This window comes from Balearica regulorum, chromosome 13, assembly GCF_011004875.1.
Source record: "Balearica regulorum gibbericeps isolate bBalReg1 chromosome 13, bBalReg1.pri, whole genome shotgun sequence".
NCBI classification, from domain to species: domain Eukaryota; kingdom Metazoa; phylum Chordata; class Aves; order Gruiformes; family Gruidae; genus Balearica; species Balearica regulorum.
In genome coordinates this window covers 18157917-18173255 of record NC_046196.1, presented here as the reverse complement: position 1 = coordinate 18173255, position 15339 = coordinate 18157917, and the positions used below count along the sequence as shown (strand labels likewise).

Genomic DNA, 15339 nt, shown 5'->3' with positions numbered 1-15339 from the left:
TGCTGTAAAGCTCAGAGCATAAGCACGATGCCTTTAAAATCTGCTGTATTCAGATTAATATTTTTTATTTACATAACCTTTTAACAAGAAGAAAGGACCTACAGGATAAAATATTTTTACATACGAAGATATGAATAAAGAATTATAAAAAACATTTCTAATTACATGGCATAACACAGCAGTTTTCTATCAAATACTTAAAAACGGCCTTTACCTTTCATCCCCCAAATTACAGAAACAATAAAAGTTTTTCATATTCTGCCAACATTTTCTTTCTATCAGTGTAAAACCAGCTCTATATCAGATTTTTAAAAGAAAGCCCTTGCCTCGAGCATTTCATTTGTATTGGTTCCATGTTTAGTTAGTAGCTTTTGTAAAATTGATGAATATTGTCTAAAGGCAAGTGCAGACAGGCAAACAGATCTGTATCTTCTGTAATCCATTTAGCCTGACAGACACGTGCAAGTGAACTATTTTACCTTAATTCTTTCACGGCTGATGAAAAGTAAATGTAAGCAAAGTCGTGAACTTCACCATTTAAAAAGAATCACTGAATCTAATGGTAGAAGCTAATCTATGCTCTCGCCTCTTCCTGAAAAAACCTGACCTTGGTCCTCATGCCTCTAGCGCATCCAGGCTTGGCAAACAGTTGCTATACACAGAACATCCATTAGAGGCTGTGTTTTTCAGTTCATCCGAAATGGTAATGGCTTATCTAATGCTGGAATATAAATGGATTGTTAAAGCTCATTGCAACATGAGCTAAATTATAACTATTTGAATAAAATAAAGCAAACTTTGAAGTATTTGTCATCTTCTAGAATGTAATCTAAACACAGCAATAATTTACACTTGACCTCTCATTTTTTTAATAGACATTTACCTTTAAACATGTTCTCTTGGGGTATCCTTTGGCATTACCACATACGTCAAACAGTTCCATCAACCTTACTCATGGTCTTTGCTATCAACTCCTGTGAGCTCTGGAGATATGACACCTTCTTATACTTCTGTATTTCAACTGAATCAATCAACTTACACTGATTTAGATGATGTGAGACTGGAATGCAACACAGAGCATTAATCCTTTTTAACCACTTGATTACTGGTATTTTGCCAGTGAATCTTAGGTCTTATCCATTCCAAAGGCGGTCATTTGTCCATGTCGTTTCATTGCCATCCACGGCTTAAATGACTGCTATCTGACTGTGCTGAGGCTAGTATGAGTTCCACTAATTCACTAGCTTAAATCTTCAGAATAGACAAAACCTAGAATCATGTATTTTTAAAAAATCTATTATTGCTGCCTGCAGTCTCCTAACATAAGAAAAAAAGATTTTGTTTCACTACTGCTGGAAATCATTATTTGCCAATCATTTTTTAACAGCTATGCCTCCACTTCAGCTACAAACTACAACACTGATGTGCCTTCTCTACCCATAATGGCTGTCAGATTGATTTCAATACTGTGATCCCCATGGTTTCTAGCAGTGCTTAATTAAACACAAAATAATCATAAAGTAACACCATAAACAAACAAACAAACAATCCCCCCAAATGCTGTGTTAACAGTGTTACATCATTAGCTTGTTTGAATTCGTTGCTCATTTCCAAAGTAATATCTGTTTCTGTGAGAACTGCCGTTTCAAAAGCAGAATTCCCACATCTTCAGCTAGCTTTTCTCTAAGTGATCTCCAAAGCAAACAGTATTTAGTGTGGCATTACTCCAAATGTATGCTATTTGCCCACTGGTAAAGCCAGCTTTAGTTAGCGCAGGAAAGAAAAAGCTATACCCATAACATAGTATTTCAAAATGTTAAGACATCTGTGGCACAAGAGACAACAGACAGATGTGGGGATCAAAGTTATAATATAATCAAACCTACTTTAAATAATAATTTATTCTTCAGAGAGTCTTTATGTTCTACAGGGTGGCTAACCGTTTTAGCAGAAGTCCAGGACTACAATGAAAGCGCTTGATGCGGGTCTTTGTACTTTTGCTGGCATAGCTACGTCAAAGGTGTTAAGAGGTACAATCTCTACTCGATATAATTGTCCTGGCAAAAGCTGGTAGGTGTGGACACAGTTTTATACCACTAAAACTGAATTTTTGCTAGCACAGCTTCTTTAGCTCCAGGGAGGTCTGGCATATGTTATACTGTCAAAAGTACAATTTTCGGCAGTACAAGCCTCATCCGCGCACAGAGTGCTTTGCCAAGACGGCATACTGGTGTGCTCTGGGTAAGCCTGGCCTCAACAGTGATTTTAAACAGAAGATTAACACAGGAGGCGTATTCATTTCTTGGTGGCAACGTCAAGCTCTGAGTCTTACTGGTTTCTTTTGTAGTGGTAACACAGACTGAGTGCTGTTTCACCATAAAATGATTTTCTTCTGCTTTTTATGGCAAAGCAAAAGGCGTACACCAGCTCTAGTTAAAATAGCAACTTAACCAAATGAAAAATCTCTCCTTCAGGAGCGCCCCGTATCGTCCAACATAGAATTGTTCTTTTTATAGCAGGTTGTTACAAAACAGATCACAAAGAGCTTTGTCATAGCCTTCTGGGTTTGTTCTCATAGATCTCACTAGATCAACAGAGATGCTGCAATGCCCAGTATCAAACAACCTAGATCTAATCTGTCAGGGGACCCAACACCCCAAATGAAAACCCTTACTTAGGTCCACCAGCTCTTTAGAGAATGCACTGGGAAACATGGCCTCAGAATAGGATTAGCACCATGTGGAAACGAAGCGATGGTTAGGAACCAGATTCTGACTTCCAGGGAGCCCAGGAGGTACAGATTCACATCAGAAATCTCTCCCAGTACTACTCAATTGCCATGATGAAAAACAGCAAGAAAGCCCTGGGATCTATGTCAGGATGCTCCTCCAGAGTTCCTCACCTGAAAACATGCTCTCACAAGGAGCCACTGCATAAAGGACTTTCTCCATCACCTCCTGTACCTCTGTCTCTTTTAGTGGATGAAGAAGTCACTGTACTGTATGCACAGCTCTATCCTGGCGATATCCAGCAGGCTCACCCCAACTCGGCCTCATTAGGATGCCTAGATCATGGATTCTGCTTCATCACAGGTGTGAGCCGTGCCACGTGTTGTTCAAACCTGCCAAGCCAGAGGCAGTTCCCGGCACTCGTGGAAGCTGAAATTTAGACGTCAAGGGAACTTGTGGAAACACAGATATCCATGCGCTGTAGGGTCGATGGGAATTAGAGTGGAGGAGGAAAGAAGTGAGGCTGGTGCTCTGGACTTCAGGTCTTAAAAGACACCTGTTTCTGTAGATTTGGGGCCTGGGCGTTTTTATCATGAAACAGTAACTAAGGTACTGTGTGAAGACTGGTAAAATCTGCATTGACACATAAATAACACATGATCAAGGAATCACAAAGCTGAAAAGATTTATTTTAAACTAAAAGGCTTCTCTCCAAATGATGAGCATCAATAATTCTAGGCTGGAAGGTCACCTGTTACTCTACTCACTGAACAAGATTTTGTAGATTAGCAATTACTTCTTCAAGATCGTATGGCAGAGGCATATCACACTCATCATCTGTCCAGAAGGGATGGCATTCTGGTTTCTGGTCTTCTGGCAAGCTCTCTGCTGCTTCTGACTGGCACCTGAAAAGAAGGGTAAGCAGATGAACTACTTAAGTAAAACTGTATCAAGAAACTGAATACTCAGCGAGGATACATTTGTGCATTAATTTAAAGAGAAAGATGATAATAAAAAAGAAATACCGTGTCTTCTGACCAAATGGATTGTTCATTTACAGTGAAGTTGATTTCTATTGTAGGCTTTGTATTTTCTATAGGGATTTCTCAAAAAGCCAATCACAGAGAAAACTCAGTTAGTGTACCTTTATATGGTGAATTATTTTTTCATTATCTCAGCTGTTATTTAAAGTATGTGATTAAACCATTATCAGATTTAAATGTTTGCCAGTTTCCAATGTATTACTAGATTATTGAGAAAGATTAAACTGAATTTACTGCATTAAGGTCAGGGGGGATAGATTAAACAATATTAAAGAAGCTGGACTAGCTTTGTAGATCCTGGAGATTTACAAGTGTATCAACCTGCTTAGCTCTGAAAAAGGCAATATAAAAAGAGAAAAATTCTATAAAGATAAATGGAAATGGAGGTTAATAACAACTTCCAATGATGAATAGGTGGGCAAAACTTCAATAAAATTAAATTAAGAGGTTAGTGTATGTAAGTCCCCAGAGAAAATGTTTAAATTACAGTGTTTTTTATTAAATGGATTATTCATCAATACTAGTGAAGTCTAATTATAATATTCAACTGACCTGCAGCCCGCAGAGAAAAGTTTTATAAGTGGCAACCATCACATCTCTTAAGATTAGGCTATAATACAACATGCTGCATCAAAAAAATTGTCACACTTCAAGGAGGATTTCCCCCCCTCTCTTTTCCCCTCCCTCAAACCGTTTGCACGTTGTTGATTAATCACTTAATGTTTGCAATGGGACAAGACAAAGAAAAATGCTAGAGCGTTACTATACTTTTGGTATATACTGCAGGTCTATGTAGTTCTCCAAAGACATAAAAAGCAAATTGTAGAAATACACTTTTATCTCTCGTAAGACATTTTTTAAAATTCACGTTCTATAAAGCATATAATTGTTGTAACAATTTTAAAGTTGTTTTAAACATATACGTGTCTTTCATCTCTGTAAAATGAACCCTAAAAAAATATTGACACACGCAACTTCCTTGTCTACACCATCAGCCTTCTGGAAGAGGCTGTTTCCAAATGAGAGATGTCGTCTTCTCTTGGGAATTATTAATGGCAGCGTAATCCCCATGAGAAAACATACTTCAGCTTTACACCCATGTTGGTGTGTGGTTAATTGCCGCACCAGCATCCTGGGCACTCAATCCATCGTACATTACACTACAAGGACAGTATTAACACATAACATTCCAATATATCTTCAGCTCTCCACATCAGCCCCTGATAATAGCATCTGTTAACATGCACTAAGTACTATTATGTAGCACATCACTTCATAAATAATAAGATTAGCCGACCTCAGGGCCCTGGGAAGAGTAATGTGTTTAAATGTTCTCATTATTTATTTAAAACAAGAATTAAAGGAACAGAAGCTACTTGTGACAATCCTCTTAGCATAAATATTAAACTGTTTGCATTGATAAGCTGCACTGTACAGAATAACAGAGGATTTGTTTTGCTGGCTGCTTTATAATAGTTGTTAGAGCAAATGCAGTTTAGTGTATGAGTTCTGAGAGGTACTTAACTGATTGTGCCATCATGTTCTGAAGACGTTTTCCAAATTATATAAAGGAACAGGAGAAAATTAATATGCAGGGGAAGCTGAAACTAATTACAGCATAACTCTATAAGGCTTTTAAAATCTTGCTTTATTTTCTGTCTTGGCACAAAATAATACGCTCAATTTGCTGGGTAGTATAAGATATTCCAGTTCAAGCATTTCAATCTAAAAGTGGATAAATTAACCATGTAGAGATTACTACAGATGACAAATCAAGAAGCTCAGCTGGTAAATACTGCAGGCATATTATGTGGTCTGCAAAACTCAACTTATAATAACAAACATTCTCTCTCTCACACATCTGCTATTAACAACAGAATTTTCATTGAGAGGAAAAACATACCAACTTTTTGCTTCTTCACGATGTCAGAGCCCTTTTTCTACCTTAAATGTCTCTTGTTTCCCTTGCGCTCTCACACAAACGGATTGACCAGCTTTTCCCTCACGTTTGGGGTTTGGGCATTGGTGTCACTGTCGATGTGTCAGAAGTCACAGCGATGCTGTGACTGAAGACCCCGTGAGCAACTATTCTAGCTGCTCCTTTGCCTTCTCTGCTCTTCTTACCAGCAGAGCCATCTCTGGAAGGTCACCCCACAACTAAGCACGTGCCTTAACTTCCAGGCAATCAATCATGCTCTTGGCAAGTTTTAGCTATTTCATATTCCATGTGAGGGATTAGAGGAATGGAAGTGTGTCAGGTCCTCGGACTTCCTGTGCAACTCTGATGACAGAAATGCATCAGTGTACTGCAAAAAGTATGAAAAAGGGGAAAGCAGTGCCTTAATATTCCATGTTCTGCAATCCCATAGCCCCTTTGTCTTTCTGCCCAGGATTTCTATTGCTTTGCCTTATATCACTAGCAAGAACAGCAGTGAACGTTTCGTTTTTACATTTTGAGTCACGTATTTTGACCAAAATCACAATCCCTGTGCTGGATCCGCTGACATCAAAGTCAACTCAAGTTGCTCACATTAAAGATGTGGGGTTGGGTTCTAAGCAGTCATCGCAGCGCCTGGCAGTTCATTAAGCAATTCACCTGAACGGCATCCACAAGCTTGACTGCAGTCACCCAAATACGTGCTTTCTGACTCAGAGTTAGTGTGCAAGAACAGTCCTTTCCAGATGAGTATATTACTATTGATTTTAATAAATTTCTGTGGGAGAAATTGTTTCTACAATGCTCTTTAATTTGTAGCACAGTAATGGACCAGAAGATTCTGCAAAAGGATAGCAACATTTTTAACTGAAGCAGAACAATCAAAGGCACTTAAATAATTGCACACGATTATTTCAAATTCCTTTGTATCTGGGAAAAGTTAGCTAACAAAAGTTAGTGATGATAATTCAGAATAAACAGAAATTCTATCTTTTCCCAGATACAAAAGGATTTATGAGGTTCCATGTGGGAAACTGCAAACATCTAAGTATAGCGGTAGTGGGAAAGTACCAAGATTTATAATATTATAAGCTAATTAAAATATTATATATTAATTAAAAACTGTTATTTGAGTTGTTAATGTCAAATGTCCAAAAGAAAATAGATCTAATTGGTGTATATTGTATGCACAAAACGTCTTAAGAGTGGAAATAACACATTCTCTGAGATACAGAACAGATGCCAAATCAAGAGGCGTCTTTCAGACCTTATTTGAGGCAGGAGAATGGAAAAACTGCCATGATATATTTCAGAGCAAGTTAGCTCCACACTTTGATAATACATCTTCACCAACATATTAAAGAAAGGATGATTTGTGTAAAGATGTGCAGAATGCACAAAACTCCACGGTCCCTACCTTCTTGCTAAAACAATCAAGACTTGTACCAGTTTCAATCAAAAAAGCCCATTTTTAAGGAACAATTAGTTAGCGTTACAGCGCACATTCTCACTCCCTCTCCCCTGTAAACTTCATTTTAAATGAATGGTATTTTTGAACCCCTTTATGTTCATTTTTGCCAAATGGACTTTGCTCATTAATATTTGCCAATAGCTGAATATCAATATGAGTTCAACTGAGTCACGACAAATATTTGTATAACTGTGTATAACTGTTTGTATTACGATACAGGACTCCTTCCCTCGGAAGGTGGCTGATTTCACCACGGGCAGGTGTACGTTCACTGAGACAGACAGTTGCCTGGTTGTGGTCCCCTGGGCTGCACTGACATGTTGATGATCAGGGTGTCAGCTACATTAGAGGACACTGATCATGGTGCTAGAATTAACCAAGCTAGCTAAAGTATGTGTTAATTATGAGTATGCAAGCAGTCAATAAAAGGTTAATGCAAAAGTCAAAGGATAAATTTATTTCAGTATTGCATCACTCTACTGACTAAATGACTAACATTATGCTTTGTTTTTAATCGATATATTTTACAGTAATGCATGAGCCATTGATTTGAAAAACAGTCTTTCTAACAGTGAAGTTTTGCAACTATTAAGTATCAAAACACTCTTTTTTTCAGAGCAGATACCTTTCTGTTCCGTTGTCAGGAACAGGAAGGCATATTAGCCAGGAGGTGGCCTCGGGTTCTGCTGATGAATGTGATTAATGCAAATAAGAATTATTACCTAGGAACCTAAATAAGGTCCCTGGATTCTACTGCACTGTTTGTCTACTCCACAGAAGTGTAGTCAAATCAGATCAATAGGGGTCAATTTGTGGCTCGGACGGCACAGGCGTGTTAAGAGTGAGGAGACGATATGAATAGCCCAGTTTCCTAGATGGTACTAATTTAGCTGCCTACGCCTGGCAGTCCAAAGACCTGTGGAGATCACATGGAACTTCATAAGGCAAGTCAAGGAACATGGGTCTGGCCATCTTCCCCATGCACTGATATGGTCAGAAAGGGAGGATGGATATTTGCTCTCTGTGTACGGAAGTACACACTCACCCATACATGCTTACTCAAGCATTCCTGAAATTAGTACGTTTTATGTGGGAGTTGTTTCCTCCCTCCATTCATGCTAGAATAAAGGTCTTACTGAGCTGTTATTCAGAACTTCAGAGTATCTTTCAAAACAATGGCCCAGGTAAAAACAGGGCTTGGATCACTCTACTAACACAAATGCATTCATTAATCCCATACTAACATTGGTTAAAATGATACAACACTGCGAACACGGATGCTGTTCTGAGTAAGAGTGATAGTAGTAGCTCCTTTCGACAGCATCTTCCGTTCTTAAAATTCACAATGACTTTGCAAATTTGGGTCTGATCAAATATGGCTTATCACTGTTCCAGCACAGAGCTCTGCTGTGTGAACGCAAATCCTAATAGTACAGGTACCTGGTACATGGAGTTTTGCTTGCAGGTTTGGAGTTTTTCATCCTCATCTTTCAAACCTTCCCTCTGCCTGGAAATTATTATGCAGACTATGTGTAGTTACTCTAATCTCAGTGTTAGGATTATCCCATGTCATTTCAAGCTCACACTCTTAGTTGCCAAAGCATATACAAGAGAATACAGGGTGTTCTCAGACATCTGAATTGTTATGCAAAGCACAGAGAAAATAAGAGATTATATACATGAGAACAATTACTCAAATAAGTTAACTTTTTCTTTTTTCTAAATAGTTTATCTCATTGACAGGTATGAGAAATTTACTTCTGCTGCTGAATGCATCATGATTAAAACCTGATACCACTTAAATCAAAGCTGAAACTTCCAGTGATTTCAACAAGGCCAAGATTTCAATCCAAATGCTTTTCCAGAAACCATTCACAATAGACATGAGCTAGTAAGCATAATAATAAAAACCATCCAAAAGAAACTATGGAAGGAATGAAATAGGCTGTATATGGTTTCTCAAACTGAAGTTTAGCAAGAGATACTCAATTTAAATTTTTAATCCATTTAGAATGGTGGTTCAATTACTGGCATTGTATGTCGGCTAATACAATGTGGAGTAATAAGATGTGATGTTCTGTAACTTCAAAGTTGGCACAGAAAGAAAAAATATCTGTTTTATCAAACTGAATTGCTCAGTAAAGCACAGAAAAACTCTAAAGTAAAAACTCAAGGTGATGCTGTAAATAAACATTCTCCTTTTGGACACAGATAGGAGATTGGGACAAAGTCCCAAAAAGGGCTGAAAAAGTCACCCCTGTTATTTGAAGAACTGAACTTCCCTTTATCTTCATGAAAAAATGAAAAGGTGGAAGGGATAAATGTAATTCATGATAAAATGGAATGGGGGTGAGAAATCTGAACAGCAGCTGCTTTCCAGTTGGGTGCCCATTCCAGCAATTTCAGAAATTACAATATGCCTAATTTTAAGTTTTCTTCTTCTGCAGGCACCTGTTTGGTCACAGCAGCTGGTAACAAGTGAAAATTTCCCACCAGTGATTAAGGGTTTAAGGCCATCAGGTAGACTGTTGAGAAGACTTTTATACCTAGATCTATGTGCCAGCATGTCCGTTACATACCAGTGGTGATGAATGGGGCGTTTGGCCAGGTGACCAGTTAGGAGCTGCTGAGCTCTGACCTCAGTCACTGGAGGAGGACACCTGACGCCTGCATAGCTCCTACCTACGGGGGTCAAACGGCGAGGGTGATTACATATGTTATAGCTGAGGCAACCCTGCTAGAGCTTTAGCGTACCCAGAGTCGAATTCCAGGGCTCGGCACAAAGCCGAGACAACTGCAGGAAGGTACAAAACAAAGGGTGCGTGGTTTCACAGTGCTGGACGGTAGCTGTCCTTGCCGTTCGGGAGAATGGACACGTTGTTCTCAGAGAACAATGAAAATGGACACAGTTGAAGAAATGGCAGCTCTTCCATCTGGAGCAGAATGTACAACAGCTGTTATGTCACCGGTACCCTCATCCTGCATGGACACAGCTTCGGCCTGGATCAGCTACGTCAGAGGGAAACCATTCCTATGCTCTCCTAGGAGTATTTTTTCTGAAGACCTACTCCAAGACATGAGATTTAGATAGGGAGCTGGAGCTAAACTTCTTTACAATTAAAAAATGTTGAAATCTTATCTTCTATTTGGCTTGTTTGAGAGGAAACAGCATATACAGAACCAGTACTTCAGCTGGAACTTCACCAAAATTGAAGGATGTTTGGAAAATGGGCGTTAGTTAATGCTCCACCATGACACAATGTTAGGGTGGAATGTTTTCTGATCTCCTTGTTTCAAGTCTGTGAAACATAATCAAGCCAATATTCACTTGGTATTATGATTAACTTTCATAATTGTACCCTAAAAACTGTTTACTGAAAAAGCAAAAGACAGAGAAAATATAAATATAGTGAAATATAACAATATGAAGATGTTTTCTTCATATGGCTGTAAATGCCTTGTATTTATCTCCAACAAAGGTCTATTTTTCCGTGTCAAAACTGGAATTTTGAAAGTTATTGATTTCCATCTAAATCTTAAACCAAAGATTTTCTTAGCTTTTTTAATTAACCAACCAGAAAGTTGTCAACCTTGGCAGAGAGTATTCCTTTCAGTTGTTCCATGCTTGTCCCCACTCTGACTCTGCACAACTAAAACCTCCTCAGATTTACTCTGCCTTTTAAGAACAAAACAAATTACATCAATATTTGACTTTGCAAACTAGATTTCAGAAGTACTGGTCCCAAACAGGCAGTGAAATGAAGTGGCCAGATGGAAAGAGAGCAGTGCTTCGTTCCTTTGAACATCTAATCCCCAGTGTATTCCCAAGGAGCCTGTCCCATTTCCATTAAGGCACTGCTGATGTTCTTTCATCTGCTGTAACGAGAGTGTGACCAGCCATAAGCAATGGCTGAGACCAGGACTGCGTTTGTAGAAGGGACAAAATGAGTTTGTTTCCAGAGAAGGAATTTGAAAAGAGAATGCCAGATTTAGAGAGGGATGGAGGCAATATCAGTTAAATTTTAATCCAAGAAAAAACTTAGTATCGGCTGTACAAATATGCAAAGACAAATACAGGTGATGGCATGTTAGAAGACGTTTCCTCTCCTTCTTTCAAAAGCTGATAATGACTTGTGTCGCTGATGCATTTGGCCCTTACTACAGAACCAAAGTGTACAGTCACTGACCCAAGAGCTTTATGGCTCCAAAGGCACGGATTCCATTGGAAATGAGGATGCTGCTGAAATATCCTGAGGCATCCCAGGTGACACAGTAGGATAGCCTGAAAACAGCCAGCATTATCCTCGTGTGTACTTCTACAAAGTGAATCTATACCAGAATCCATCTTTTACCACTGGCCTGCAGAGTGCCTTTTGCTGTTCCACAGAAAGGCAGGAGACAGATCAATGAACCTGACACTAAAGAGGGTTAAGAGACAGTTGCATGAACTTGAGCTTCGATTATTACCCAAATTGTAAATCAAGAAATATGAGAAAAATATAAATTGTTAATACCCTGCAAATGTTGAAATAACAGCAACCAAAGCAATGGTGGAGTCCAACTGTGAGGAGTTTTCAAGCGATGCACCATCGTGTTTCACATGTATTTGTAGAAATACGTGAAAAAATCACAAAACTATTTTTAAAGAATGTTTTGCTTTGCCTTAGCTGTAGAGAACTTAAAATTAATTTTTAACTTTTTTGACTGCAATACTAATTGAAATCTGTAAAAACATATTTCGGCCTTTCTAAACTATTTAGCTGACAAACTATGGGAAAGGATAAAGATTTGCTGCACAGTATCTTCAGCTACAGAGTGGGGATTGTATAACAAAGCCCCAAAACCTCAGAAACATTCCAGCTCTGGGTGGGAAGAATGGAAGAAAAGAGAACACAAGAAGCTAATTTATCTAATATTTTCATGTCTACCATGGGTGAGGTAATAAACAGGAACTTGCCCAAAAGACGCTTCTGATGAGATGGTCAACGACCTTCCTCACCATGTCCACCAACTCCACCCTATCCAAGGGGAACTGCTAGTAGAGGGCACTGCAGCAACTGCAAAGCCACTGAGCACACTGCTGGCATCGAACGCGTGACGTAAACCTGACCTCCCCAGACTGAGCCTTTCCTTCCCGTTGTGGCCTCTGTCCAACAGACCTAGAGACTGCCCAGGAGAAAATCAGTGCAGTGCGCTTCCTATTCCCACAAGACAACAGCTGTGTGGGGCAGCCTCCATTCCATGTTTGTTTAATTTTTTAATTAAGAAACATCACTACTCTCTATGAAGTGTGGGGGGTAGGGAAAGCCCCCAGAGAAACACTGAATAAATAACAAAGCATTTGCTGAAAGATGAAGTTAAATCCAATTTAACCTACAGGTCTACAAATTGTTCCCTTTCAGCCCTGTTTCTTAGATGCTTTTGCTTCCTGTTTTTAGAACACTATGTATAAAAGCAATGTATCCTGACTGCATGAGAAGCACATTTATACATATTCATGCACACACCCCTTCGTATCAATACTTGCAAAGAATCCCATCAGTCCAAAAGAGACAGCACTTAGGAGGAAATTTTCAGCACCACAGACATGATTTAGTTATATACTTTTCATGATCGGCAATGGGATGTGAGTTATTCCCTCTGTGCTGAGAATATTTGGCTTTGACTTCAAACAATGTAGAAACATATCAACCTCAATATAATTTATATTCTCTCAAAAGGAACCTAAAATGCTCTAAGCCTTTGCTGAGGGATCTGACGTTCCAGTCCCCTCTGTTGCACTGTATGATCGGCTGTTTTATTTCACTTGCGATCCTTGCTTTCCTATGATTTTTTCAGACAAAGAAACAAAATGTCTGCTATACGCTGAGTATAAACACAGCTGACTTGTTTTCCCCAAAGTATTGATTTTATGCACTTTTAAAATAACTATTTTCATTCTGTTTGCATAATCAGCTGGGGCATTGTTCCTCTACATTTGCAGAAACACAGATGGAATTGCTGATTTGGAGCCTTTGGAGAGATTTTACAGTATTCTCCAGAATCTAAGCTTCTATTAAAATAAGGTTTCAAGCACTTCTGGTTGTGAAGATAGCCTGGACAATGTAAATTGATGCATGGTTATCTTGTTGAGTCCACAACCAGACAGACAGACGCAATAGCATCAAGGGAGCTGTGAACTTCCCCCACTTATTTTATTGGGTGTTTACTTGGGGCCAGATGCTCCCCTCTGTTGTGCAGAATGGCGTTAAATGACTGAGAAAAAGAGAGGAAAAGGAAATAGAAATAAAAACCAACAAAGAGGAGAAAAGGAAATCTCCACAGCCCGCTTCCCAGGGGGCTACAGATGCCCTCCCTTGCCAGTATTAGACCGCGGGAAGATCTGGGGCTGAGCCACGCGTACGGCACATTTTTCGAAAGAACCTGTATTTTCCAAAAGAATGTCACGAGAAAAGTTAATGACGCTACCAGCATCATTTACTGTCCCACTTCAGCTTTTGTTCTCCTTTTGTGTGGATGTCCCGTAGCCAAGGAAAAATGTAAACGTGGGACGGTTTTACATGCCACTGCAGGAGGATGGCCCTTCCATTTAACGTCCCCTCATTTCAAGTAAGCAATCCCATTTTCCAAACAACTTCAGAGTTTGCAGGCTCTGCCTTCTGCAAGAAAGCTAAAACATTTTCCTTGTTGAGGGCGCATTTTTCCATAAGACAACTGCTGTATGACAAACGCAGCTCTCGCTACCTTCGGACCATTTCAGCGAATTTGCGTGTTCCATTCCCAGCAGGGAACTCGGACAGACTGCCAGCAAGCACCATGGCGGAAAAGCCAAACAGCCACAAGACTAACGCTCTGTTTGCAGACTGAAATTAATATCTTGCTTATCACTGTAACTTGTGATATAAATACATACATGTACATATATAAATCTCTCTATATAGACACATACATATAAGATAGATACATATCATACACACACGCATATAAGCAGAGCTTACACCGCATTTTCTACCAAGAGATATCGCCCTGAACTCCTACGTGGGAACAAAGAAAAAAAAAATGGTTTATCGTGCCGCAGAACTACATTGTCAGCCCTGTGTCGTGCACCTCGGCTGTAGCCTGCAACCAGAATGTTTATAACATATATTGGAACTAATACTATAAGAGCAATGCAATCCTATGGACTAAAACACAGTTTCCTGTAGGTCAACACGAGGCCAAACAGAAGCAGGAGGGAACAAATAATAGGGAAATGAGAAAACGGATACAAGAAAGGCAGAGAGGCTGAAAAGGAGGAAAAAGAAGTTTAGGAATAAAAAAGAAAGCCTCATGTAACTAATCACATTTCAATCACTGCAGAATTTCTCCAAGGCTGCCGCTTTATTCAGAAATATTTGATGGCTACATCACCGTAAAAATATACCCCCCAAAAAATTCCAGTGCTAGCAGAGAAATAGGCTTGATGTCCCAGGAAATGCTACAGTACATCCAGGCGCAAATAAAAATCATATGGCAAATATACGCTCAACATGCTGCTTTTCTGCTTCTGTAAGTGGAGTAAATCTTTCTGATTAACAAACAAGACATCAGATTTTTTTTATATTTACCCTTTGCATTTCAAATAACTGAAAAGATTATATAGAGATATTAAATATCCTTTTCTACTTAACTTGTAAATAATTACCATTGCCCAAATACATGTGAATAAAAATATTTCTTCACTTATTTCCAACTGCCTTAATAGAAGAAATTCCGTAAGTTCAGCATCACTATACCTCAAAATTTTGCAATTAATGTAATTCCGCAATATTTTTAATACCAACTAAAATTCCAGTATAAACTGGAATTTAAAGTTATTAGACAGGAATACATTTTCTTTTATGGAATACGATTGCATTCAGCCAATTTAAACACACGATAAACTACACGCATCTGATCCTGCCCTACTTTCACAGACATTATTTCCACAAGTGCTTAAAAAAAAGCGCAAGATCCCAATCTGTAACATTCTATCAGTGGACTTGAACGCTCCCAGCACCACGAGGACTTATTCACCCAAGTACCAAAATGCTACTAGAAGGTAAAATGTCTATTGCAACAAATGCATACAGCTCTTCATGATATTTTCCATGGTGTAGAGAATCTTTCTGACTGCATTAT

At 38.9% G+C, this 15339-nt stretch overlaps 1 protein-coding gene across 5 annotated transcripts in view; it reads right to left on the bottom strand.

Moving 5' to 3' along the window:
* Positions 1–43: 43 nt before the first annotated feature.
* Positions 44–15339, bottom strand: part of FTO (FTO alpha-ketoglutarate dependent dioxygenase) — a 252510-nt gene continuing 237214 nt past the window's right edge. For all 5 annotated transcript variants that reach the window (XM_075765643.1, XM_075765640.1, XM_075765641.1 and 2 more), the window contains 2 exons: positions 3497–3634; positions 44–3362 (listed from right to left, as the gene is read on the bottom strand). In XM_075765643.1, the coding sequence (XP_075621758.1) occupies positions 3320–3362; positions 3497–3634 (181 nt within the window). In that variant the 3' untranslated portion in view covers positions 44–3319. The remainder of the gene's footprint in view (positions 3363–3496; positions 3635–15339) is intronic.